A 26,982-nucleotide genomic window follows, 5' to 3' on the forward strand; every position below is an offset into this window, starting at 1 on the left:
GACACTTCAATAGACACACTTTATTGTTACCCTCACATTTACAAAAATACATTTCTGAGGGACAGACCACGACAATTGGGCTACCACAAACATGTGCTCACACAGGAGAAATATGGTGGAGGATGTGGCCATAGGGCAGAACAATGAAGATATGTACTGCACCGTCACAACTTCTATGTGCATAGAGCTTGCGCTTTTTATATTAGCGGATAACATTTACATTCTGCTATGCTGTTTATTATAAAAGCACAGCAGCTCATAACATTACTTGACAAGCACTTGGTCGAACAGGGTATGCCCCACCACAATACAGTCCACCAGGAGTAAAATCATTAGCACAGCAATAACATGACGACAATTTTAACAACAAATGACAGAGCATGCTCTTCTGCAACAAGCTCTAAACTCTTTTCAACAAGATCCGAGTCCAGCAAATGCAACAACATCTGACAACAGCTGCCCTTGCCACTTTTCACAGTCCTCTCAAAATTTTGCTTGCTGGCAAATGGCTGTGGAGGGAGGGCTTATGTGATAACCAAGGTGTAGGAAGGTGCATACATATTCTGAAACACTTTGAAATAATTATCTCATAATACCTAGTGGACTTATATGTGCCACAGAAATAGTGCAGCGATTTTGCCAAACATTAAGCTATGGTTAGTTTTATCGTGCCTCATCACCAATTCATGGTTTTGGCACATAAAACCCCAGAATTCAATTTCGTTGGCTTTAACCATGATGCACAAAGAATTCTCGGTTAATATTCATGCTGCCAAATATATATTATAAGTGAACAAGATGCTTAAACACTCATGGCAAGAAAGTAGAAGCAAGTGCTGCCTTTCTGTTTTCTGTTTTCCAGTTGTGCTGTCAACAAGGGCAACTGCTATGTTAAAGTGCAAAGACATCTAACGGGGGCATTTCTAATGCAACTACTGTTTATCACTTTTGAGTCCTTGTCTGCGTGAACTGCTTCAGCAGCTCGCCAAACTAACAGAGCTACTTAAATGACAGCCACAACAGGGGTAGCATGAACAATGGCACACATGTATTCTACAGGAATGACGAATGAGGGCTGAACACTTGATGCTGGCAGGAAGACACCTCAACTATATTTAACTATATTTCTGTTTGCTTTTAAATAGTATTTCTTTCTGTAGAACTAGTCAGTGATAACGCATCTGCAGACATACCAAACACTGCAGAACATTACTGTATCACAGCATATTGAAGAGCTTCCGATTAAGGCAATGAACTACAACCAGTATAAATTATATTTATGTATATATTATATATATGCATATTTTCTCTGAATGACAAACCTGGATATATTATATGTATTTGAGGTATAACAGAGTTAAAAATAGATTTTTTTTTTCTTCAGAAACTATAGGGTTTGTTCTCAATGTGGCTGCAATACTTGCTGCAGTGTTTGCTGTTGATGTACAACTACTATACGAGTGATGATTAATGCTAGAACATTCCAAGCATCTTACTTCGTGGGGCACAGGGCACATAGATCAACATTGGCTTTTCACATGCTCTTCAAATGGTGACATGGTGTGGAATGTGTATGGTGAACTTTGAGCAATCTTTGTCTTTAGAAATGGGTGGGTTTCTGTGCCAGAACATATAAACCTCTGGCATTTTTAGCTTCAACACAGTGGGTTATCAACAATATCAGCGGAAATGTGGGAAAACATGCAGACTGTGCCGTACACCACTAATATAGAGGAACACACATAGAGGCCCAGTGAAACGTTATGGAACATATATTTCACGGACTGCACTGACAATAACTGCAGAGCAATGTCTTGTCACTGTGGCAAATCCCAAATCCATTGAACAAAAGACTGTGCTCAATATAGCTTTCCTGGCAACAAACTCTGTATCTTACATAGATTGATTTCTCGCTGCCTTATGGGAAGTTCTATGCTAAACAAAATTTGCCCTCGCTAATACTAACAGTGCTACAGTGACACGACTGTCAGTCACATTTTGACCAATGATAATAGCACTGCATGCAGGTCAATACCTTAGAGTGTATTTTAGGTGCATACATTTACAAATAATTAATTATAGAGCCATGAAACTGTACAAACGCAATCTACTTCTGACTAGGAACATTATAAAACAATGTGCACAGTTAAACACAAACAATATGTACTACCTGTCACAAAAGTTACCAGGCCAAAGCACTCACAATCAGACTGGACTTTAAGACAAGTGACGGCACTGTACCTTGCTAACATTGATATGCTTGTTGCGTACAGAGGCCCACAGCAACTTAAACCTTTCAATAACCTTACATTTCTATACTCCGCTTTCAAAAGGTTTCATCAATCCTTGGTACCTCTACAACCTAATGACCACAGTTTTCACAGGCTTTAGTGCTGTCCAGCAATGAGTGCTTCAGTCAGTAGAACTTTTGCAACAGATAGTATATCAGCTGCAAATAAGAGTAAAGTTAGAGGTCAGTTTTCCAGGGTTGTAAAAGCTCTATAATTACTGGTGATTAAATCAGTTCTATTATCAGTGGCTTCCACATTGTAGAAATAGCTAATGCAACAAACATTCTCTGCTTTCTGATACTGCTAAAGTTGAAAAATGCTGCCCAAAAAGTTTATATATATAAAAAAAATATATGTATATATAAGCTCCATAGTATAAACTTTTCATGTGTCAATAACAGAGAAAGGAAACAAAATGGATCCTACTGTTCTTGCATCACCCATCATAACACTTGTATTTGGCAGGAGCCGAGTAACTGCCCTATGCATATTCTCTTCTCTTTGTTGGTTAACTGTCCCCTAAATATTTCTAGAAGTGATTACAGTGCTTGAAACGAAGTGAATAGCTCACTTAACAATCTATTTATTACGACTGTGTTCATATAAGTGACATCACACTCACTTTGCCAATTTGGTTGCCACTACAGGTAACTAACTCTCTTGGCTGGGAAAGAAACCTAATTCTGCTGCACTGATTTCAGCACTTTAAATTACAGAAGTCTCTGTCTGCTGCTCCCAATACACTGCACTTTTTCACTATCGAGGCAGAATATATTATATAAGATTAAGTTATGGGGTTGAACGTTCCGAAACCGCACACTTGTTCATGGGAGACACTGTAATGAATGCTTCTGAATTAATCTTGACCTCCTTGGGTTCTTTAACATGCACCTAAATGAAAGTACACTCATTTACTGCCTGGGAATCATCATTCAGCATACATGATTCTGCAGTAAAATTTTTTGTATTTAACAATAACTGTCAAAATCTTTTTCAGTTTGGCAGAGCTTTCTAAGCATGCGAGATCCTTAGAAAGGCTTAGTGGCACCCCACTAAGCCTTTCTATAAGTAGACGCTGTAGGGCTTGAACTACAGTAAGATGGCAGACATAGCTGCACTCTCTTTACAGTTAACTTCCAACAAATGCAGAGTTTGCTACATTGAAGGGGCACACAACACAAACTGTTTATGACCTGGTGATGCATAGCAGAGCTACATAAGCAGCAGCAACAGCAAACTACAACATCCCAGGAAACAACATGGAGGAAGACAGCCCTATAAGAAAAATGCCATGACTTCTTAATGTTATACATAGCCCACACAAGCCACTCAGTTGTTTTGAACACTCATTTAATGAGTGGGCATATAAATGGTTGGTGGAGAGAATCTTTAGAACAGCTAACAGTCAAGGAAAGTTTCAAGCGACATTCCAAACACTAAAATTGACAGCTGGCGAAGTTTGGTCTTAATTCTATGCACTTAGTCTACTTAGGCACAAAAATGCACATTCCACTTTGAATGCAAATGCGAATTTACAAATATAAATATGTGACACTAATGCCATGGCTGCCAGTCATGTTGTGCTTTTATGGAACCCTAATGAAAATGATGATAGGAGGGACATGCTATCATCTGTTTCTACAGGAGGGTTCAAAACTACAGCTTTCTGGAAAAAGGGGTAGACCCCAAAGTGTTTCGTAGTAACATCAAATGCTCAGTTGCAAGCAGAAAGCACTTGTAGTGCTGTGAAATATTGCCAGCAACATAATGAAAACTACTGTACTTTGTGAAATGCAGAATTTGTGCTGCCAGAACCTGTTATTCTGCAAGAGACAGCTACTGAATGCATTCTTTGCATAAAGATATTGTGGCGCTGTATTGTGTTCATTAATGGCCACAAATACGCAGGCAACAAAATACTCCCGAACTGCAGTGGTTTGCGATTAAATATTAGGAGATCATGTAAGCTAAAAGAAAAATGTAATGGCGCTGACGATGAAAGTTCCCGTCTGTTATTTTAAAGGAACTTCAGTATGCCCATATGGCAGATGATATCGGTGTCCCCACAATGAGGCTTCATGAGTGCGATTTCTGCCAAATGCAACGATTACACATTTCCTAAAAAGAGGCAGGAGCTTCTTGCTCCGTGTCCCGCAAGTGCCAGCCATTGTGGGACATAGTGAACCAGTCCCCCCCCCCACCACAGTGGATGACAAGACAGCTCTGGTGTAAGATTTTCACTTCTTTGACCTCGGCTCACATTTCCTCATCACGTGCACAGAAACAAGCTTTGGGCATTGCTGTCTTCTCACGCAGTATCTTGCTCATTGATGCAAAACTGTGTGTAGAGCATGCAAAGGTGACGTCACGCTAAAGCAACAATTGTGAGGCACCCATGTGTTAACTTTGTTACTGTTGTCTCTGCTTGAGTGCACCAGATTCGCTAGTTTCTGCTTCCCTTCTGTCATACTGATGCTTGACCCAAATTCGTCAAAGAGGCAGTGTGCACTGCTGGGTAAGTCATGAAGTGTTCTGAATGAGCCATGCCCCTGTATCACAGCACCCTGTACATGCGATTAAGGCCCTAAGAGAATGAAAATATTTCGTTGTTAATAGACTTCCAAATATACTATTACAATGCATTCTGTATTCTCTCCAAGTGAAAAAAAAATAATAAAGTCAGAACGGGCATATGAGAATTAACTGGAGCAATGGATACTTTGTTACACTATACTAGCACAGGCTTTGCCTACAGTTATGGCTAGAAAGTAAAAATCCACAGAATTTGAATAAGACACATTTAACACAGCTTCTTTAAGAGCATCAAATATGTGCCTGAGCTTTTAAATTTAAGATAATGTGTATTACTCAGAACACTTGGCTTTCCTGTAATCGTAAATTGACCACTAGGTGGGCTGCTAGTGCAAGCTGCCTACAACTGGGAGTAGTCAAAAGTTAGCAGCTGGATCACCAGGAAACAGAAGGGAGCGTATTCAATGGCAGTGGGCCCACTACCATTTTGGCTACCACTAGCAAACTTGGCTTGCAGAGTCTGACACTGGTGAGAGGGCAGTGTGCCTGTAAGGAACAAGCGGCAAGGCACTGCTCAAGACTCCACGTGACCCATCAAGTTCTGAGCAATCCTGCGAGACCATGACAGTGCCAAGCATGAATGTGCACGGTCGTGAGTCAAGTGAGGGAGAAGGAGGAGGGAGACACTCCTCTGCTGGGAGATGGCCCTTAGCTCTCGGCCAGGGTCTTGCTGCGGCGGTAAGGCCGGGAGAAAGTGCTCTTGCTGCGGCCTCTGGTCTTGGTTTGAGCCTTGTCCACCTCAGCGTTGATCTGGTTGTCGCTTTCAGGTGGCTTCGCGGGAGACGGGTCGGCTATCGACATCGACCTGAGGGGCGACACGCTGCACTCCACAACCCCGACCCCATTTTCGCCTTTCAACAAACACCCTTGGTGCAGGTGCCATGCACGTGGTCGTACACGAACAGCAGGTGCATGGTGCAGAAGAGATTGCAGTTGACAGCAACACTAACAATATTTTGAGACTGAATAGTGGGTGCACTCACCTTCACAGAACATACTCGTGGTTCTGTGACTACTTCCTACTGCTAGCTAGCACGGTGTGAAATGGTGTGAAACTACAGTTATTGACTTCAGAATAGTGGCTAGCCGGGCTTGTTGGTACGAACACATTCTTTAGCAAACAGCGTGAATAACGGGACACAGAATAGAGGCACATGATACAGGTGCGGTGTCGTGTGCCTCTTTTCTGTGTCCCATTAGTCGCGCTGTTTGCTAAAGAATACAGTTATTGCTACAACTACAGCATCCAAGCCCAAATGTATAGTGCTAAGAGGGACATGGACAAGCCACGGCCTATGTTTCTCTGAATGCATATTTGCTGCAATGAATGTACAGACCTCACATCTGTTTGCAGCAATGCGCGAACACATGGCTGGCACTACTGTCTGCACTTTTGATAACAATTGCCAATGCTATTAGTAAGACCACATGCCACAACTGTTACGGCTCAGAGGGTGCCACTTCTATGCTTGGATGAAATGTACAGCAGCCGTTTGACCCGAACCATGAAGACACATTCATAGTGGCTTAATAACAGAAATGGGCTGTAAGGAGCTAATTCCGAGTGCTTTAAAAGGAAGACACATTAAGCTAGCACATTAAAGTGCCTAAATCAGAAATCTCAGGCACACTCTGCAGTAAATGCGAAAAGGTGCTTGAGAAATGTTCCAGTCAAGTATGACAGTGACTATACTGTGTCACTGGTGCTCATAATGCATCCATAATATGGTGATGCCAACAACGTAAGGTAAGCATGAATGATGTGACACATTTTTTTTCGAATATATGTACATGAAAAGTGCCCAAATCATGGCACTTGCCACGCATAACCTCACCAATGACACTCGTGGGTATCAGTAGAAGGCACAGACAATACTGCCAGGCATGTGTTCGATTGTTGTTCAAGGCATGCACAGTCGCATGCAATATGATCTGCAAAATGGTGCCCATGTTCAAAGGGGCCCCAAGACTGCGTGGCGGTGCCAACATACAAATAATTGGAGAACACCATTACAATTACTCTGGGATGGAAGCGGTGAAGGAAGTTTTGGAGTAGCTCTGGAAGCAGTAAATTTAGCACATTGGAGCAGCTCTGGAGCATGAATTGTCCATTTTGGAGCAGTAAATACATGTTTTGGAGCAGCTTGGTAAAGGTCAATATGAGTGAAATATAAGCATATGAAGCAAAGGTGTTCCTTTTTTGACTTTGCAGTACACATAGGTTATGGCAAGTCAGTTCTGTGGAAGCTCGTAAGACCAGTAAAATGCAATACAGGGAAAAACTATCATCCACCGAACTGTAGCATGAAGTTGCAAAAGAAACCTGCGCAGGTTTCTCAGAAACCTCCATTAAATTAGTACATACCAAAGGTTCCAACAAACTGTGGTCAAGAAATAACTAAATGAGGGCTTTCCATGAACAGTGACCACATCATGTTGATAGGCTTATGTTAATGCTAGTAGAGTTTCCTTTTTTTTTCGTTGAGAACAAGCAACTAATATTTTGAGAAACTAACATTTATTACCTTACTTATTCAATAAGATGCCAATGCAAAGGTTGCAAGTCGAGATGTGACCACTAACGGAGCAGATACTGACCTATCGTCATGTGTGGTCCTTATTTCCCGGGAAAAAGAAAAGGGAACAAATGTTGCAAACATTTTTTTTAAAATCCACATGATAGCGCATTTTCGCACCAGTAATATAAGTGGTCTCAGACGCAAACATTGTCATCAGTGCACTGTGTATATTACGAATGTGCAAACCTGGGGCATGGTCTTGCAACGGTTTGGAAAGCGAACCGCTACAATATTGCGCTACTTTGCAATGCTGGTGCTGCTGCGCAGTCTTGTGGCCCTTTTGAACACATGCATCGCGTTGCAGCTTATCCTGCACCTGACTGTACATTGTCACTCACTGTTAGAGGGTACACAAGTAAGCATGGCCGATAATCTGTGGAATGCTGCAAATGTGCGCTGTGGAAACCAATGTGCAGATGCAACAATGAGCACCTTTGGTATGCTGCCCCTACACAACTCATGCATACCTGCACTGCAGTGAGATGAGCTTTGTGTCGCGTACATGACTTATTCTTTACTTTGGAAGGCAGGTTTAAAGAAACATTAAACAGGAATGGTAAATACAGTCAACAGCCAATGTTCCAGACGCCCAATAACTCGGATGCCTTCGCAGCACCGCAACATACCCCACAGAGTCAAAGTATTAGAACGTCTAAAAATTTCTGACACATAAACTCTTCTCCGCCCGACTTTCTGGGATTTTTGCCATGACCGCAGGATCGGAACAGCATTATCGAAGCCACCACCGTTGCCATTTTGATTATGTCTCCGCTTCAAACAGGCGCTCTCGCACGCACATCCACTAGCAGCTGTAGCCACCACTACCGCGGCAACGCTAGGCCTACTTGCTTCGACGTTCGCTACCAAGCTTCTTGCTGTTCGGTTCCATGTTCTTGATTAAAAGAATTCGCCTCTGTCAACAATGGTGATGACTCCGCCTTTGTAATCCTCGCCAATGGCTTCGAAGCTCGGAAGGCAAGACGCATTACACAATGCCGGTTTCTGAAAGTCAGCTTCGCGTCGATACAGGAGTGTTACGCGGTGAAGTAAACTCAAAGTATTGCGGTGAAGCACATTAAGAGTGGGACGGAGGGACATGTCACGGTTCACAGCATGCATTCCTTAATTACACACGTGCGCACCCGCCGTATCCTGCCAAAGCATGAGCAGCGACACGCCTGATAAGTGTACGATACCTAATAAGTAGCAGGCCTTGAAAATTATTGTGACATATTTGTGGTGATTTGAGCCCTTGAGGGCAGTAAAAGGCATGCATTCATTTTTTTCGGGCTGCCTCATTTCTCGGACAAACGTTTTCGCGACCCCTAGGGAGTACGAAAAATCGGACACTGACTGTAAAACTGGATATGTCAGTTGTTCTTACAGAGAGAAGAGCTCTGCTAAGCCACGAAAAATATGAAAGCTAAAGAACTGTGTTGAGCGACATTCTTGAAGTTTGTGCCCCGGCTCCCTACAGCATCATGAATTTCAGCAGCGTGTGCTCCGGGTTTGCTTAGAGCTAAAATAGTACGCTGCATTCCAAAGTAATTAAAAATTCAACTTATCAACTTTTTTTAACCTTCAATTGCACGGATATGGCCTAATTATAGCAAGGTAAGGTAACATTGCTGTTGTCGTGCTGACAAGGAGTTGTGGTTTTCTCATCTAATAACACATCCTTTCTTTTGTGTGTGTTTAAAATCAACAAAATATTTGAAAGGACACTCTACCAGGCAAGGTAGAATTATGTTAATGGTGATCATTGGTGTGCCTTTAACCACTTGACCATTCTGGACGAGCTCAGCTCGTCAATGTAATTAATGTTGCTTTAGCTGAAGCTCAGCCCGTCAACGGCATTAATCCCATCTTCAATGCGATTTGGACGAGCTCAGCATGCCCAGTTAGTTTTTCTTCTACTACACAGATGGCGGCAGTGCCAGTGTTCAAAATCTGTAGTTATTCCGCACTTTTTTCTTTTACTACATGTATGTCAGCACTTTTCAGTGCCTCAAAGGCTGTCTTGATTCTGTCTTTGAGTTCTACAACATAAGTGGCAGCACTCTGTCACTGCCCAAACACTGGGTTTCTTGGAATTGCACACATTTTGCAACTATTTGCAAATTTGGAACAATGGTGTCTGCCACATATACAGGGTGTCCCACATAACTTAAGTCATGAATTTAAAAATGAAATAAGTATCGGAAGCGAATTAAATTGAATGCATACTATATGTAAAAGCCTATAGTAACTCGGACAATTTTTTGTTTTCCCCATAACTCACTAATTAATTAAGTTTATTTACCCAACTCTTTAATTATTGGCCGAGGACCTCTAGTATGATGTGCAAATTTGTAGAGCACCTTCAGAAACCACTGATCGAGTTGTTTCCATTACGATATGTTTTACGTAGTCCTTTATTCCAGGTTGTAAAGAAAGCCCAAGAAATATGAAAGAAGCCACGTGACGGAGCGTTTGCGCAGTGTGTTGTGCTGCTCTCAAGCATGCGTTCAGTGAACAAGGGCAGCTGCATCATGACTGGCGATGGGGAAGCAGCAGGCGTTCTTTATCTCATCGGAAGCGCTCGGCCAGCAGCATGCATTTTCGCCGTCACCCGACGGGAGCCGGCCTTGTTCACCAAACGCATGCTTGAGAGCAGCACGATACGACTGTGCAAGCACTTTGTCATGTGGCTTTTTTCAGATTTCACGGGCTTTCTTTGCAACCAAGAAAAAAGGACAATGTGAGACGTATCGTAAAGGAAATACTCGATCGGTGGTTTCGGACACCCCGTATACATATACAGGGTGTCCGAGCTAACTTTAGCCAGTTTAAAAATATGTGAATGCCACCTAGCTGGGCAGAACCAAGGTAAAGTTGTTTGCCGTTGCTTGGAGATACTCAAATTATTTTTTTTTCATTCTGCCTAATTAGATAATTAGTCTTAATCAAATTCTTGAATATTATAATTAGATGAAAAGTTTCAATGAGAATATTGTACAGCGACATGAAAAACTCCTGATACAGCTTTCTGTTGCTCAATACGTGCTACATAAAAGTGTTTTTCTGAGTGTGAAAGAAGCCTGAAAATGCACGCAAAATTGCTGTGTGACTGGCTGATCAAGGAACTTTGCAACATTACCTGTTTAGCTACGTGGCATTCACATACTTTTAAACTCTGGCTAAAGTTAGCTGGGACAACTTGTATATTGCATAGTGAAGTAAAATGAGGTTTTCACGCTTAAAACATGAAGCAAATTGGTTGAAAATGCTTTAGAAGGGTTTTCGATGAAGTGTGAAACTAAGCTAAAAAGAAGAAAGAGAAGGGGTCACTTTCGGTCAAAATAATAAAACATTTAGGGAGTGAAATGAATGAGGGCAAAAGAGCAAAACTCATGTCATGATAGTGCAAGTATGCTGTGGTAGGGCAGCAGATAGCGCAATGGGACTCTGGCCATTGCCGCACCTACGGACTCATTTTTATTAAGGCATTCATATATGGCACTCCACATATTGACTACCAGCCAAATGCTTCCGAGTTCCTTCAAACAATGGACCGTCAAAGCTCCATTGTCGTTCATGTAGCTTTCTTATCACTTCGACATTTTATTAAGTTTTATCTAAAGCTTTGTTTTTAATCATAAGCTTTCAGTGTTCAGATCTAGTGCAAAGAAAACAGTTGATGCCAAAAAGAAAGCAATATTAGGCATGAAGACTCATCTCTGCCCTTGCCAGGCAGAAATAAAAGAAAATGGCCAACTGCGTTATATCAGATTTTCATAAAAAGTAAGACTGTGTGCCATTAGAAGCACTGTATTGAGTTGCTGCATAAATATGTACCATTAGCAAAGTTTTTTATTCAAGTTAGTATAGACATAGCACAATGGGAAGACATTCACTGTGAAATATACGAAGGAAATAAGAAAATCAAAGTTGCTCTGCAATGTGAGCAATTCTTCCATGCAGAGGAAGCCAGCGAAGAGAACTGCCCAAATCAGTGCTGCAGTGTCACTCTTCAACATGAGAATGCATGTTCTCACTGTGCAGAAATGCCCAAGTCAGACATGGAGGACTAGAACAGGGAATTTTCTTCCCAACTGGCTTAGTCACTAGATTCTGTCCCTTCAGATTACCACTTCCTTGGTCTCTGTTAAGTGCACCATTGGAAGAGCTTTTAACAATGGAGAAGAGCTCCAAAGTTTCCTTGATGACTTTTTTGGTGTGAAGCATAAGCTAGCAGCGATATCAAAAATCTCTCAGTACATTAAGAGAGCATTGTGAAAATTTGAATGGAATAAGAAGTTGAATGATTCTGCGTGTATTTGTGATAGAATAAATTAATAAATAAATTAATAAATAGTGCGAGGGAGAGGAAAAAAAGAATTCAGGCACAAACTTATGCATCAACTTAGCAGATCTGTGCAATGAGTAAGGTAATTTCAAAAGTGTGCTGTTGGGAATGCAGTGTGTGACAGAAAGGCTATATATGCTATGTGTGCAAGATATGCTAAGTGCTGTTAGAAATATGGTAATGGGTATGTAATGTATACATGCACAGGGAAATCATTTCTACTGCTCAGAACTAAGCGCGAAAGTGGAGTTTAGGGATTGGCTCAATCACTAAATGCCAGTCATCTCGATCTTTCAGGTTTCAATATAATAATGGGTCACACATTGCTTAAATCACTAGGGAGACCTACTGACATACCGACTGGTGTTTACCCCAAATCTGAAGTGTCACTTTAGGGGAAGCTGCAGACATTTCTGATCTGCTAGTAGAATATACCGGGCTATTGCAACAAATGTTATCAGTTAGCCTGAGCTAGGTGATGTGCCCTGAGGTCAAATACAGCAGAACCTCGTTCATACGTTTCGGAAAAAAAAGAAACAAAATGTGACCAGAAACATACTAACCGGGAAAACATATGAGCTGAAGTCACTAAAAATATGGCAGACTCAACTTTAGCTGTCATCTCTATAATTCGAAGCATTGTGCCAAGCTGGTTGGGCCTGAGTGGCAGGAGAGGTGCACTGCCATTTTTGTGGCTTCAACAAGCTTGTGTTTACACTCCCCAAATTTGTCCTGGATCAGAAGCTGCTTCAGGTGGGGAATTTTGGCAGGAAGTTTTTATGTGCCCACTCAGCAAGAATCACCCAGGCATGAGACACCAACACGTCGAGTGTTTGGTGCCTGGGTGGTCGAAGACGCTCTTTGTTGTTTTCCTATTGCTTGGTGTTTTGAGACAGCAAAGAGAAACCAAAGCGAAATTTATGTGCAATGCTGGAATATAATGCTACCAGGGCGAAACATGACGCTCACTTCATGCCGCCAGCAGAGAACAACAGTAGCGTTTCGGTTATTGCCTATCAAAAGCGTGCAATACTTCCATCGGCACTAATTCACATGCGCTGCGAGGGTTGGCGGCAATAGCTGTGAATGTGATGCGAGATGACCCTAAATGCGAGCTCACTCTAAATTGCACATGCCTCATGGCTTTTCTTGTTCACATGGAATCTAGTGGGTGGAAAGTGCATCATATGATCACAGTTTGGTGATATACTGAACGTTGGTTTTGAAAGATCGTGTTTTCTGGGAATATTTTAACCAGTAAAGAAGCTAACCGTACTGGGTTATTTTTGTTTTTGTTCTCAATTGCAAGGGTTGGCAGTGAGTAATCGTACGAAATAGGACCGTATCAACGAGGTTCTGCTGCACACCAGCAGATGACAGAAGCCACATGCACAAGTGTGAGAGTCCTTGCAGTGCAATGGTGCGGTGCAGCTAATGTGAAAGTGTGTAGCCAGCCAGAGCTGTAAATTAGCATCTAATGTCTATAAGGTCCAGGGCATCTCCTCTTTTTTAGGTCCAACGTAGCTCATCTTTTCGTATAGTAATTAAACTGCGTGAAACTAGCTTTGAGTGGTCAACCTTAATGCTAGACCATAACTGAACAGCTTCCCTGTCGGTCAGATGCGATTGCTTTACTGCAAGTTGTGCTGGCTGGCATGGCCTAGCTGCAATGAAGTCTGCCAGAATGCTACATATAAATTTCATATCTTTCGTTAATGTTTGTACACACAGGTCAACAGAAGCTGTGTTCATTTAAATTTGTAGCAACTACAAATGTCAGCGACCTGCGACAATAAAATAGGTCTTTGGTTCACTTTTTACAACTGTCCAATATTGGTACTCTCTTTACAGTTTATTCCTACTAAACAGGCAAATTTAAAACAAATTTATGACAATTTTACTTGGAGGTACCTGCTCTACTGTACACATAGGACTGTAAACAGGTAGCTTCTGCAAAACATGCAAGTCTGCCGCAGAGGTGCATTGATCAGGCTTTTATGTAACATTCTGAGCCCGCAAATTCATTTATGCTACTAGAAACTGCATTCTATAAATAGAGTCTTTAAAAACAATCAGCCTACATTAGGTCACCTTAAAGGCCAACTGCAGCCTAATTTCAACTTCAGGTAAAATTGCAAAACCAATGTGGCTAAAATCGTTATAAGTGAGTAGTATGGTACAATGTTGAAGCAACCTCGACAAAGCTGCGTGGCTGGAAAATGCCTAATTTTCTGATTAACAGTCTTTAAATAGCACCTAAGCTGACAATGCACGCACATGGTGATTAGTGTATGTTACGCGATGCAAATCCAGCACATAGCCTCCGAGATCTTCAGCTACTGGCACCACTTCATCTGGGAGGTCACATTGGTCCTCAATGTTCTGGTACTATTTTCAGCAAGCAGTAATGGTGGCATATTTTTCTTCCTTTCTTTCTTTTTCTGTTTTTAGTTTTGATGTGAAAAATGTCTGCTTTTGTGAGCTGTTTGTGATGCATCCATTTGCATTTGAAATAGGAAATTTTGCACAGAGGCTGCTCTAGATATATGTTACGTGAAACAACGCATTTTATGCTATGTGAAGTTTTATTAGAGTTGGTCTTAAAGCTTTGCATTAAAAAAATGTTGGCCATTTTAAAATTGCCCTGAAGACTGGTCACAAACACTGGTCTTAAGGAAGGCAGTGCTTTCCGGGCCACGTCATATGCGTAATTCAATGCAAGAAGGTATCCTTACCAAGCTTGATTATGCTTGTAGCTCACTATAAAAATGCTAAGCACATTTTTACTAATATACTTGCTGTTCATGTTAACTGTTTTCTTTTATGTCTGCTGAAGATACCACACTTACACTATTTATATTGTTTACATTAGTGGTTTTCATTCATGATTACTACGCAGTATACCTTTCATGCATCGCACATCTTGTCTTTAGGGTATTTTTAAATAAATATAGATAAATTGCAGCATGCCAGCCACATGGTGCCCAATGAGACAAATAAGCGTACGCACCTGAATATGGTGGATCGGCGAAAGCGGTTGGGCGAGCTGATCTTGTTCATGTCGACGCTGGAGGGATCTGCCTGGAAGGCGAGTGCATTCATTATGACGTGGTCTGGCACCACGCCCAGTGGGTGCACCTCCCGCATGATCACACCCGCCGGAATCTTGTAGAACTCGATGCACTCAAGAAAGTTGCCCATCACCTCCCGGAGCTCCGCCTCCGGCATGGTGTCACAGTACCGCTTGCTCCAGTGCACAGCAGCCTGTTTCGTTTTTTGAACCCCAGCCAAAGGTAGAAGTGAGCAAATTTGACTGGACTGGATTGCATTACTTCATTTATGCATGATTACTGCAGAAGATTGCATGAAAAAATAGTTGAGTCAACAGTTGAAACTTGGGCAGGCTCATTATGTTTGTTAAAACAGCAGGAAGCAATTCTTACCAAGAGAACACACACACGCACACAGACTTCCCTACCAACCAATTTACAATAGACCTATTTTTATTCCCTGGCTAAAGGAATACTACAGAAACTATGCTTAATGCATTGTAGTGTGTAAGGTACTAACTACAACTGAAAATTGCTGCCTATCACATTTTTTTTTTTGCTTTGACAATATATGTATGAGTGTGAATGCTCCTCAGCATTTACAGCACGTTTCACATGGACTATAGCACAAACATGGGAACAAATGGCCGATGGTCTTCCTGAAACTCATGTGACACAGTTCAGATGTCTAAAAAAAGAGAGAGAGGGGGATGGAAGCAAACAGAGTTAACACACCTGAAATTTGGTGAGCTCATCAGCTGTGAGTTCCTCACGTGCCAATATGAGCCTCACAACATGCTCTGGCAGCAGGGCAAAAGAGCCAAGGCTCAATACCTCATTGCCATGGTTGTCCACAAACTCAAGCACCTGGAACAAAGGAAATACCTTCAGGCTTTCTGCAATAAAAGAACAACAAAGAATAACATTCTGGGTACAATATGTATTATTAAATCAATCTTGGCAAAGATGCATAACTGGTAATAGTCTAAATTGAATTTAAGCAGCACTTAAGTAGACAGCGCGTACACGTGGTAGTTAGTGCATATGAAATGCTAGCCCAGCCTCTGAGATGTTTGACGACTCCTGGGCGCTCCCCGGTATCTGAGGTCATGCGGAGGGAGGTGCCTCACCAGTCCTCTATAGTTTCTGGTCAATTTCTGGTGAGCAGTAATGGTGTAGTGGTTTTTGAAGTTTTGCTATCAAAAATGCCTATTATTGTGAGCTATTTAGGATGCATCCATTTGTACTTAAAATTGTGCAAGGGGGGCGTCCTATATCTACACTATCTGAAACTAGATTTTTTTTATGCGGCATGAAATTTTGTTACAGTTCGCCTTTTAACGAAATCTCACAAATAAGCAACGAATCTCGTGTGTGTTCCTCATATGACCAGAGTTTCCAGCAATCAAATGCTGCCCTTGCCAAGCCTGCATGGGTGTTCCCTTCTTTTCATCATTCCTACCACACTTAAATCTATGGAGCTGTCCATGACTGGAGCAGCACAATATGACCAGGACAAGAAAAAAAAATGCAAAAAAGAAAAAAGAATGCAGCAGATCGAACTAGTTGGAATCTACATACAGTGAAGCTTTGTGCGAGTGCATAAAGAGTCGAGTATGAGTACACGCACACACGCAGACACACACACATACGTACGCCTGCACGCCTGCGTGGGCACACACAAATTATACTGAGTTTTTTGTTAAGCGTAGTTGCTGACTACTAGTGAGTATGACGGATGCCTTGAACACTTTATGGTTTCAGAGGCAGGATGCGCATAAGCATGCAGTGCAATTTGAATCCATTCTATCCGCAAGAACCATTTGCTGATTACCACGCGGCCATGAATACGAGCTTTCTGGTTTTATATATTTTTCATCCTCCGTAAGGCTGGTGCTGCAAACGTGCTCTGCTGTGATTGGTTGGCCTATTCGGCAAGGGAACAGCCAGGCAGCAGTGCCCACAGTCATGAAACCTGGCGAGGTTCGCAAAGAGAGCTTCACTTTTAAAAAGTGACAACATATGCTGTTGCCTATTTTTCTGTGTTGTGGTGCCATTGCTACCATTATGAAAATGCACCGACTTGCCCGGTTCTACATTCTTTAGTGCAGGCGTTGAAAAGCAGTCAGGACAATCCTAATTAGCATGCATTAATGTAACGCAATATAAAGCTTGCTATAGCTAGAAACAAAGCTATGACACAGTCATTTTAGTATCATACTGTTTTGCTTGTAAACACTTTAGAAGTTTCTCCAATGTGAGTGCAATGTTTCAACTGGACCCTGCGTCTGGAAAGTGTGATCACTTAATATACCTTCTGGACAAGTGACTTTGTACACTTGTACTGGATGTAACGTTCTGCTGACGCCAGCAGGGCGCACACAGTGTCAACGCTAATGCAGCATTGGACAAAGCCCATGCAGCCCTTCCTCAATTCTTCCAGTCCATAGTAATCGGCAGCATTCATCAAACCTAAATGACAGAGAAGAAGCATTCAGTTGTGCTATGTAACTATGAGGAAGCCTCACAAGCTTTCAACCGAACAAAACTGGCTTCAGCCTATACAGGGTGCTCCACGTAACTTGATACAAGATTTTAAATATGAAAGGCGCGTTGGACGCGAATTGGACCGAACACATACTATTTGTACTGGCCTATAGTAACCCAGGCAATTTTTTGTTTTCACCATAACTCACTAATTAAGTAGGTTTAACTACTCAACTTTTTAATTATTCACTGAGGGCCGCAAGTATGATACGCAGATTTGTAGAGCACCTTCAGAAGCCACTGATTGAGTTGTTTGCTGTACAATATGTCTCACGCAGTTCTTTTTTTCGGGTTCCAAAGAAATCCCGCAAAATATGAAAAAAAAAAACCACGTGAAGGAGCACTTGCGCTGTGGTATCGTGCCGCTCTGAAGTGTGCGTTCGGTGAACAAGGTCGGCTGCATCGTGACTGGTGATGGGGAAGTGGCAGGGTGTTCTTTATCTCCTCGGCTGCACTCGGCCAGCAGCATGCATTTGCGCTGTCAACCGACGGGAACCGATTTTGTTCATTGAACGTACGCTTGAGAGCAGAACGATACCACTAGGCAAGTTCTCCGTCACGTGGCTTTTTTCATATTTCGTGGGCTTTCTTTGCAACCCAGAAAAAAGGACTATGTGAGACTTATTGTGCAGGAAACAACTCAATCGGTGGTTTCTGAAGCTGCTCTACAAACCTGTGTATCATACTTGGGGTTCACAGCCAATAATTAAAAAGCTGGGTAATTAAACTTAGATAGTTAGTTTAAGGGAAAAAATTGCCGCAGTTTCTATAGGCTATTGCAAATAGTATGCGTGGGGTTCAATTTGCTTCTGATGTGCCTTTCATTTTAAAATTCTTAGTTCAAGTTACGTGCGACACCCTGCATACTACAGTAAAACCTCGTTAAACTGTATTCGCTTTTGCTTAAACAGTAGTTTCGTTTTAAAAGTAGTAAAGTCAGATTCCCAACATGGCGGCCATTAAACATATAACGTGTTTTGTATCCGCATAAACCGTACCAACTTATTGCAAACATCTCAGTTAACACGTAGTGTTTCCACTTTTCGTTGTGCAATCACAGCGGTGCGTCATTCCCATTGGGCGGCCTGTCGAAATAACAAGCCTCAGAGATTGGAACAATGGCCTACAAGCGCCTTGTGTGTTTGCGCGTGAAGCCACATCAACATCATTTCGACATTATGCAAAGAAGGACTCGCGTCATGCCGAAGCTCCGCATAGAAGAAAAATTGGACATAGTGCTATCGAACGTGGCACAAAGAACTTGGCACTGGCATGTGACAGGGATCTACCATTGACTGTGGTGTGTGGCATTTGGAATGCGAAGTTGCTCGGCAGCGCTACTGTGACCCTGAAGAGACGTTGGCTACAAGGTTCGACTTTTCGCCATCGTTGCTTCTGTTGCAGAAGTGTCGCCTAACGACAGTGATGAGGACGACACGGAAAGCAACAGCACCGGCGATTCAGGCCCGACAGTGGCAGAAGCTACGCATTACGTCAGCCTCATTAATGCAATCATCACGACGAGAACAGCACCCCGCAATGAAAAACGTGCCCCACAACTTCTGCAGCGCTACCGTGAATGTGCACGGAGAATATTCAACGCCAACGAGGAATCTGCCATGCGAGTGTTTGCCGAAAAGAGGGGGCGGGCTGAAAAGCTGGCTCGCAGCTGCAGTAATACCGGTGTCACACACTTTTGATCGCGATCAAGCCCGATCCGGATCGGAATTCTCGAGTGAGATTGGCAGCCTCACGCACCTTGCGTAAATTAGCCAATCATGATTGAGCTGACGACAGGCCGCTGCTAGGTCACCGCAGCATCAAACGAAAATAATTAGACTTTTGTCATGCAAAGTGAATAAATAGTGCATTTTTTTGCCCTTTCATCACACTCCGAGTTCCGTTTTTGACAGGTGAGTGGGTGATCTCATGCTATTTCGGTTAAGCAGTAGTACCGTTTAGTACGTACTTTTTCCGAGCTACAGCCAACTATGGTTTAACAAGGTTTCACTGTACTTGATTCATAGATGGAAAGCAATGTTGAAGAAGCTACTCAAGTAGTGTAGTCGCAGAAATGTAACACTCTGTGTGCTTTTTCATAGTGAAGTGGTCTTTGAATTGAGCTTTCCATAGAATAATTTCTTAATATATTGAAAGCACTACATAACAATTGAAGTTAATGTTACGTAAAATCCCATACTGCTTGTATGCCTTCCAGTATGTAATGCACTATGTTTTCGTCACAAATGCAAGTGGCATGCTGTGGAAGCTGTGTGTTAAGTGTGGTTGTGAAAACAAACTGATGTGTCGCTCAGTTTGCCATTCTCTAGTTAATAGGTTAATAAGTGCCTTCTACATGACAACTGTTTCATACATTGTGACTAATGTATGAAGTCAACCTTGTGCCAAATTACTTTGCACAATATGATTTCTTGCTGTAATTTAGCATGCACAAATTTTTTGTCACAAAAGCAGATAGTGCGAAAGGTATTTTGCCCCAGCAAAACGAGGGTGTGCAAGTTCACAATCAATGCAATTAAAATGCCTCAAGTTCCATGCTAGAATAACAGTTTTAGTGTATAGTTACTTAAAATTTCACAGTTCGACAAGTCCGAGTTCAAACATGTTCAAGTGGACCCAAGGTCAGCACGAAGAAAAAAGAAAAATTGCACAATTAGTTTTGTAAATAACTGCTTGCTATTACTGCACTAAGTTATACTAGGTTTACACTTGTGCTGCTTTACAAATATATGTCTTCACACCACTACTTGTAGTGGTGCTCTTGCATTATTTCATTTACTTCCACTGAAGCTGTTGTGATTTTAAATGGTACTTTTTTTAAACAGTTTGCGCGACACTGGATAAAAACAGCCAATATCCAATATGTAGAGTGAATGCCCAAATGCCCTAAACATACAGGGGGAAGTAGGTATCCAAGGTGGTTCTACTCAATGAAACGCAGTGTATGTTGTGTGATTCCAAACAAACAGTGTGATATATGCTTGAATGAAATGTTAACTAGCAATGCATGGCTCAATCAGTCCAAGAATTTTCTCTCAAGAAGCTCTGCATCACAGACGTTTAGTGCAAATCGAGCTCGCACTGCTCAGGGTTGCTGCTGCAATGCCCCAGATTACCTTTTGATAAAGTGGGCATCAATACACTAATGCTGTAACAATGACATTGCATATGTCCTATGTGCTGAAATGCATGTCCCTGCTAGTCAGAGGGCCCCACAGATATAAAAACTAACGTGTGCACAGAGAGTACTATGTATATGTTGAAACATGCGCAGAATGCAAAAGTGGCACAAGAAATTCTAATTATTATAAAAGTGACAATAAGTGCAAACCAGGCATATCTATCAGTAAATTCTACAGTTTTTCTTTGAGTGAATAATGTGGCAACTGCTTGTAAAGCATCTGTGACTGACACACTAATAGTGTTGTGTCACCTGGTATTGGAGCATCCATGTTGCACTGCCACAACCATAATATTACTGAAAAAAATGAGTAACAGCGCAAGAAACGGGACATAGAGATAGACAGATGAAGTGCTTCGCCTACCTCAGTCTGCACGTCCCGTTCTTTGCACTGTTACTGGTTTTTTCAGACATGTACGAACTGGCCCAAGTGAGCCCTTTATTTCATGATATTACTACCGTGGCTGAAACATGTCAGCTGGGATATATCCGCTTTAATAGGTAACAACAGGGCACACAGTTTATATGGAAGCACATAGAACAGCGAAAAATGGACACACCGACACTGGCCGGCATCAAACTGACAATGCATTGTAAGCATGTTGTCACGGTCACATTTTCAAATTTAGCACTAGTACTGCAAGTAGAAACAGTCTTCACTTAACACCCATTAGGAACTAGAGAGCATAGGTGGATGTAGCCACGTTCCCGTGCATCGAACACAGTGCCCCAAATTAGAAAACAACTTGCAATGATTTCCACAGTTTCAGAGAACATTCACGTGCAAGACCTCACTGCGACTGTTTTCTGTGGAAACTTTTGTATTTTCAGTTATTCCATTGACACAGTTAAGAGAGCATGACTACTCCTGCTTTACTTTTAGTTAACATGAATATCAGAAGCTGACAAACAACACACTGAGAGATGCACAAGGTAGGCAAGGTCAAATGAGAGGACATATATATTCACTAGTGCAATCCATTACAATATACTAGAAGAAAGCACAAGAGCCATCACAAGAGCACTTACCCAGGAGTGTTCTGGCTTGCAAGGTAACGCAGCCAGTGTGTATGTACTCAATGAGTTGCCTGAATACATCAGGCTCAAACTCCTCTATGATCAGAGTCTGGTGTGTCTGTGGCTGTAAAAACTCCAATGGTCAGTACAAGGGTTGCACAGCACAAAGATAGTCGCTGCAATGTTCTAACTTCTGGTGTGCACAAGAACTGCACAGAAAGTCTGGAATGAATGTGCACAGGGAAAAGGAGAATAAGAAGAAACTAACTGCACCATGTATGTATTTTCTTTTGTACAATTGCCCATTAAACATTAACTTGACTCACAGATGCCAAATCACAGGGCTAGTGTGCATTAGGAGCAGGCTACTATAAAAGGGACCCTGAAACACATTTTATGAAAGTTGAGAAATGCATTCGAAGTTAAAATAGACTATTTTGCGAAATAGTTTGCAGCAAAAGGTATTTCAATGCATGCATTGGAAGCCTAGCTATTGACAATCAAAGATAGCCTTTAATCCCCTTCACAGTGCTCATGCTGCTTCTTCAATGCCTTGCACTGTGAAGACTATGTGTGGTGGAGCGGGGCAGTGCCCACACTGAATGTCGCTGTGATGTGCAGTTTAAATTTAATTTTGGATGCTCACGTAGGCGCCACTGCTTCCAATTTTGGTGCCTATGAGAAGCGAAACTCGGAGGCTATCCCTAAACTTACAGTAGAGTTGACGGCGTCTCCAAAGAGTCTTATTCCTTCGCACTGCTACAGTTTATGAGATAGCAATGCGCAGCTATGTTTTCTCACACCGAATGGTTTAAGTAGCACATTTTTTCTTGCACTGATTTCTGTGACAATCACACAATTTCTGAGGATTGCACGAAATGTCTTGATGTTCGCTCGTGTGAGTACTATGTCGGCAGCATGCACATTGGCTTAAATGTGCGGATATAGTCCGGCGTACTGTGGACACGAACTAAGTGCTTCTGGCGCAGGAATAGAAGATGTGCAATCTCACACCAGAGCTGCTAGACCAGAGTGCATTGTAAGCAAGCTCAGCTGGCTGGCAGCATGCTGGCCTACAGTTGGGGTGCTCTGAAGTGAGTGAGTGTGCAGAGTTTGCGTGTTCGCCAAACACAAAGTGCTTGCTCGCGACACCACTATTCAACGCACCGAACTATACAGGTGGCAAATTTTAGGTGATCCTAACATCGCCGTTGTGATGTATCGACTTCGCCAGCCGCTGCCTGGCACGCTGGAAATGCTGGACTATGCCTATGCATTAAGCAATTGATGCCGCACTCCGGACTTGCTTTGAAAGGATTCCCACAATGGTTGGGAAGCAGACGACCTGTTCCAGTCAGATGCGGACGCTTGCGATGGCTTACCACACGCCTGGAGTAGTACGTCTACCTGGAGCTACATCACCCACAGAGACCAATCAGGGCATACAGTTGTCCTCAGCATGCCGCAGCGAGTGGGCTCGTTGCCACAGCACCCTGTGGTGCTGCCGCGGGTTGTAGATTCCCCCTTTCCATGGGGAATCTTCTCTAATAAGGTAAAGATTACGTATATTTAAAATTCATGTCACTGAGTTAACAAAACTTCCATCATATTTCATGTTCTGAATTATTTCACAAAACAAGCATTACGAAAGTTACCCACTTTTTGGTACAGAAGTCGTCTGGTACCAGCTGCATCCAAAACCCTAACCTATGATCTGTACTTTGGCTGGAAGAGGGACAGAAAAGCAGTTCAGCTATTGTAACTGGATAAAAATTGCTAGTTCTGTTATAGACTTATTACGGTACAATTACCATATAGACTTGCATAAGGGCCGCACACAGAACTTGGCAGCCCAAATTGGGAAAAAAAAGAATTCCAACAGATACACAACTGCGTTCGGTGCCACGATGCTACGCGTGCGCATCGGCGAATTCTCTTGTGCTGCGAATTTTCATGTGCCACTATTAAATGGTGAGAGCTGCGTGTTGACCTCTGATGCAATGCTACGTCTGGGGTGAGCACAATTTTGTACAAGAGGTTCAGTCCCGCGCAAGGGCCGCATGTCATCAAAACAGAGAAAAAACAAGTGCGGCCCTTATGTGAGCCTATAGGGCAGTACTCCTTTCTAAACATACGATTTGCAATTAAATAAAAAGAAACATGGGTTTATCCACAGCAGCAATAAGCAATACAGGCTACACATTCTATACCGTGCTACAAACATCTATTCTGGAACAGTAGTAAAAAAAAGCGCACGAGCGCGCGCACGAGAGAGAGAGAGAGAGAGAGAGAGAGAGAGGGTTGGTTAAGCTGGTGGCATGGCGACACCTTCCAGTGACCAAAGGAGTGGAATATTTACCTGAGGAAACTGTATGTTCAGCATTGGCTCACTGCTTCTCTTCAAGAACAATTTCAATTTTGTCTCCTTGTTCAGATCTCGTTTTTTCGACGAAGCCTCGCGGTCACGATTTGGAACTCCTTGGAAGCCACCATACAGCATTTTGTGGAATACCCTAAAAGGGGGAGGAAAGAACATGCACAGTCACTACTGGCGAAAGCAAAGGGTGGCTGCTATGTTTTTCAATGAACAGAAAATGCCGACCAGTGCCCCCTAGGTCTGTAAACTAGACGGCAAGGGAGGGTGAATAATGGTTTGTTTTTGGTTGTTCCCAGACCAATGATTGTCAAGGCCTGGGGCAATGCGCAACACATGGCACAAGAGAATGGGGGAAAAAAAAAGAAAAAAGAAACAAAGCCTGAGACAAAAAAAAAGAAAAAGAAAAACAGCAGTCAAGGAAAGCCACAGTAGCAAGGATGCTTTTCACGCAAGCCTTCAACCACTGCAGCTTTTGTCGAAGAGTGTTGCGTGGTTACCTGCTCCGTGCGGCCAGCACGGCCTTGACGGCACAGACGGGCTCTCTCGTGTCTCCCACGAGAAAAGTTACATCACAAAGTTCAGGCATGCTTGCCAGAAACTTCATGTCTTCAGCCAGCCCGGTTTTGTTTTCAAAGACCGAGTAGTCGGGCTCTTCTTCGGAAGCCGCAAGGTCTTCCGCCATTCCACTCATGCTAGCAAGCACGTTAAGAGCCAATCACTTCTGTCTGCCTTTAAGGATGTTCCTTGATATCCTTTCTTTCTTGCCACTTTACTAAAGGTAGGAGAGGGTTTTTGACTAAGGTAATTCTACTAGGGTACAGAAGGTGCCCTGAAAAGAAAGAAAAACGGAGCTCATGTAAGAACGCAAATGCACAATTGGAAATATATGTAAAAACATGCACACACAGAACATTTGGTGCATTTTTTTTTCCTAAAGAGGTGACCTAGTGCACAAAGATGAGACTAAGTACAAATAATATCGCTCAACACTCACCACACAGAAACTGATTTGGGTACGCAAACATCATGATTGTTTCACAGTATTTGAAACTTTGATGTAAATATGGTAGGATAACAAAGAAAAACGTTCCGGGTTTATAGAAAGTTAATGAACGAACAAGCCCTTACATTAACACAGCTCTCCAAGCCTGCACCAGGTACATACAACTAGGCATGTTCTGAGGGCACCTTATGGAGTCCTACTGACACATTACACCCAACAATTCCCCTGTGAGAACATTTCACTTCAGCACAATCATAATAATTAAAAGCACCGAATTTTGCAACTAGCCAGAGGGCTTCAATATGCTACGTATGCTAGTTTCAATGGGAGTGAACCCATTCGAGCCTCCCTGGCCCCGGCCCACGCTCTTATCGCACCCGGGCCGCAGAACACAGCTTGGCCGCAGCACGTCGACTCATGCACGTATCGTCACTGCCGTTCGAACGTCGGGCGCGCTCAACACGCCCGCGGTCGCGACAGACCATTCGGCGACGGCGGCTGCGGCCACCTGATGCTGGAGCGCGGGCTGCGGCCAAAGCGACGGCAACGGGGCATTACGCCGTGCGGCAGGAGACTCACCGGGGAGTCCAGCAGCTGGGAGGCTACGGCATGGCGTCGCCCTCTCTTGCCGCCGACGTCCCGAGTAGTGGCGGGGCCCTAGAAGGAGGCTGCCTCCATGTCGTCATCATTCGTGCGGTCGTACGAGTGCGCGGCACAAGTCGTCGCCATCGCGGCGGCGGAGGGAGTGTCGATCGACTCGATGAGGACGACGTCACATCGATCGATGGGCGCGCGCGCGCGCAGCAACAGCGCGGTAGCCGACGGACTCAAGCGCGCGGAAGCAACTGCCGCGGGCGCTCGTCGCGGCTCGCTTCTCCGCAACGCACGCTCGAGCGCGATGGCCCATTTCGATGTCGATTCGAGTGGAAATCAGGATGATGAGCGCTGCCATGCGCGAGCGAGATTGTGCGCCAGCTGGTACGGCTGGCCGACGCGTCCGCTCACGAATCGGGCGCGGTTCGTGGCAGAAAATTATAATAAGAAGAATAAAAGTGAAACTTGAACGGCGTTCGGCTTGGGTGGATGGCTGAAACGGACGCGGCACTGAACGACTAAGCGGGCGCTAGAAAGCCATGTCTCACTTTCATCTGATCCCGGGCACCTGTACGAGTGATCCACATACGATGCCAGACGGACAGCTGGAAGTCCACGAAGATGCGCAACTTTAGGCAAGAGCATCGACGCACGTCGCTCCGCTTCACGTAGAGTTGCTAATTTACTCGGAACTCCATTTGCCCTTCCTCACACGGGTGTCACACGGTGCGCCTTCGATCTGCATAAGCTGCGAAAGGCAGCCAATCAGTCCAGTAATTACATTCGCAATTCCGGATCGCCCTCGATCACGATCGAAAGTGGGCCTGTGACGCCGCGTCACACGGAGCACTTGCGATAGCGATCGAGCCCGATCAAAATTTTCTCTGGTTATAGGCTCCCCAAAGCAAGCTGTGGAAGTGATCGAAGCAGTCGCGACCGAGAAATTCAATGCCGATCGAAAGTGCTCCTGTGCACCGCTATAATGTGCGCCTTCCGCAAAGAGAGCGTGAGGGTGATACAAAAAGCGAACGTGACAACATCAAGGTCGTCGATGGCATAGATGGTGCTACATGCTGAAAGAATCTGCTGGAATATTTCTTCTGGAGTATGATCATCCTCAGTTTGTATACTGGCTTGTGCATCCTGGCACAAAATGGAAGAAGCTATTGTATTGTGACCTGGATCACATGTTGAAAACATGCACTTGCCCGTCTCCTCCACATTGTAGTTATTATGAAGTAGAAAAACGATGCAACACCACCAGTTGATGCAGCTTACAGCAGTAGAAGAATATTGTGTGCCTAGAGTTTTTCAACAGATTGACTCTGAACACACTGCTCATCAGCTGAACACTGTGCTGTCCTGCACTGTTCTGTGCACTG

The 26,982-nt window shown here is 43.3% G+C and overlaps 1 protein-coding gene across 1 annotated transcript; it reads right to left on the reverse strand.

Annotated features, from left to right (window-relative positions):
• On the reverse strand, positions 1-26,808 carry gprs (speckle type BTB/POZ protein). Its single transcript, XM_065425309.1, has 8 exons — positions 25,586-26,808; positions 24,501-24,832; positions 23,986-24,139; positions 21,639-21,750; positions 17,175-17,332; positions 15,596-15,727; positions 14,821-15,074; positions 1-5,703 (listed from the first exon to the last, which is right to left on the reverse strand). The coding sequence occupies exons 2-8, from the start codon at positions 24,692-24,694 to the stop codon at positions 5,532-5,534; spliced, it is 1,176 nt and encodes a 391-aa protein (XP_065281381.1). The 5' UTR covers positions 24,695-24,832; positions 25,586-26,808; the 3' UTR covers positions 1-5,531.
• Positions 26,809-26,982: the final 174 nt, after the last annotated feature.

This window comes from Dermacentor albipictus, chromosome 1 (assembly GCF_038994185.2).
Source record: "Dermacentor albipictus isolate Rhodes 1998 colony chromosome 1, USDA_Dalb.pri_finalv2, whole genome shotgun sequence".
Lineage (NCBI taxonomy): Eukaryota > Metazoa > Arthropoda > Arachnida > Ixodida > Ixodidae > Dermacentor > Dermacentor albipictus.

Coding starts and splice junctions, on each gene's coding strand:
- gprs (XM_065425309.1), bottom strand. CDS start 24,694: ATGAGTGGAATGGCGGAAGACCTTGCGGCTTCCGAAGAAGAGCCCGAC. Junction 24,140..24,500: donor GTGCTGGCCGCACGGAGCAG/GTAACCACGCAA, acceptor TCCCCCTTTTAG/GGTATTCCACAAAATGCTGT. Junction 5,704..14,820: donor CGCCGATCCACCATATTCAG/GTGCGTACGCTT, acceptor TGTGGAGTGCAG/CGTGTCGCCCCTCAGGTCGA.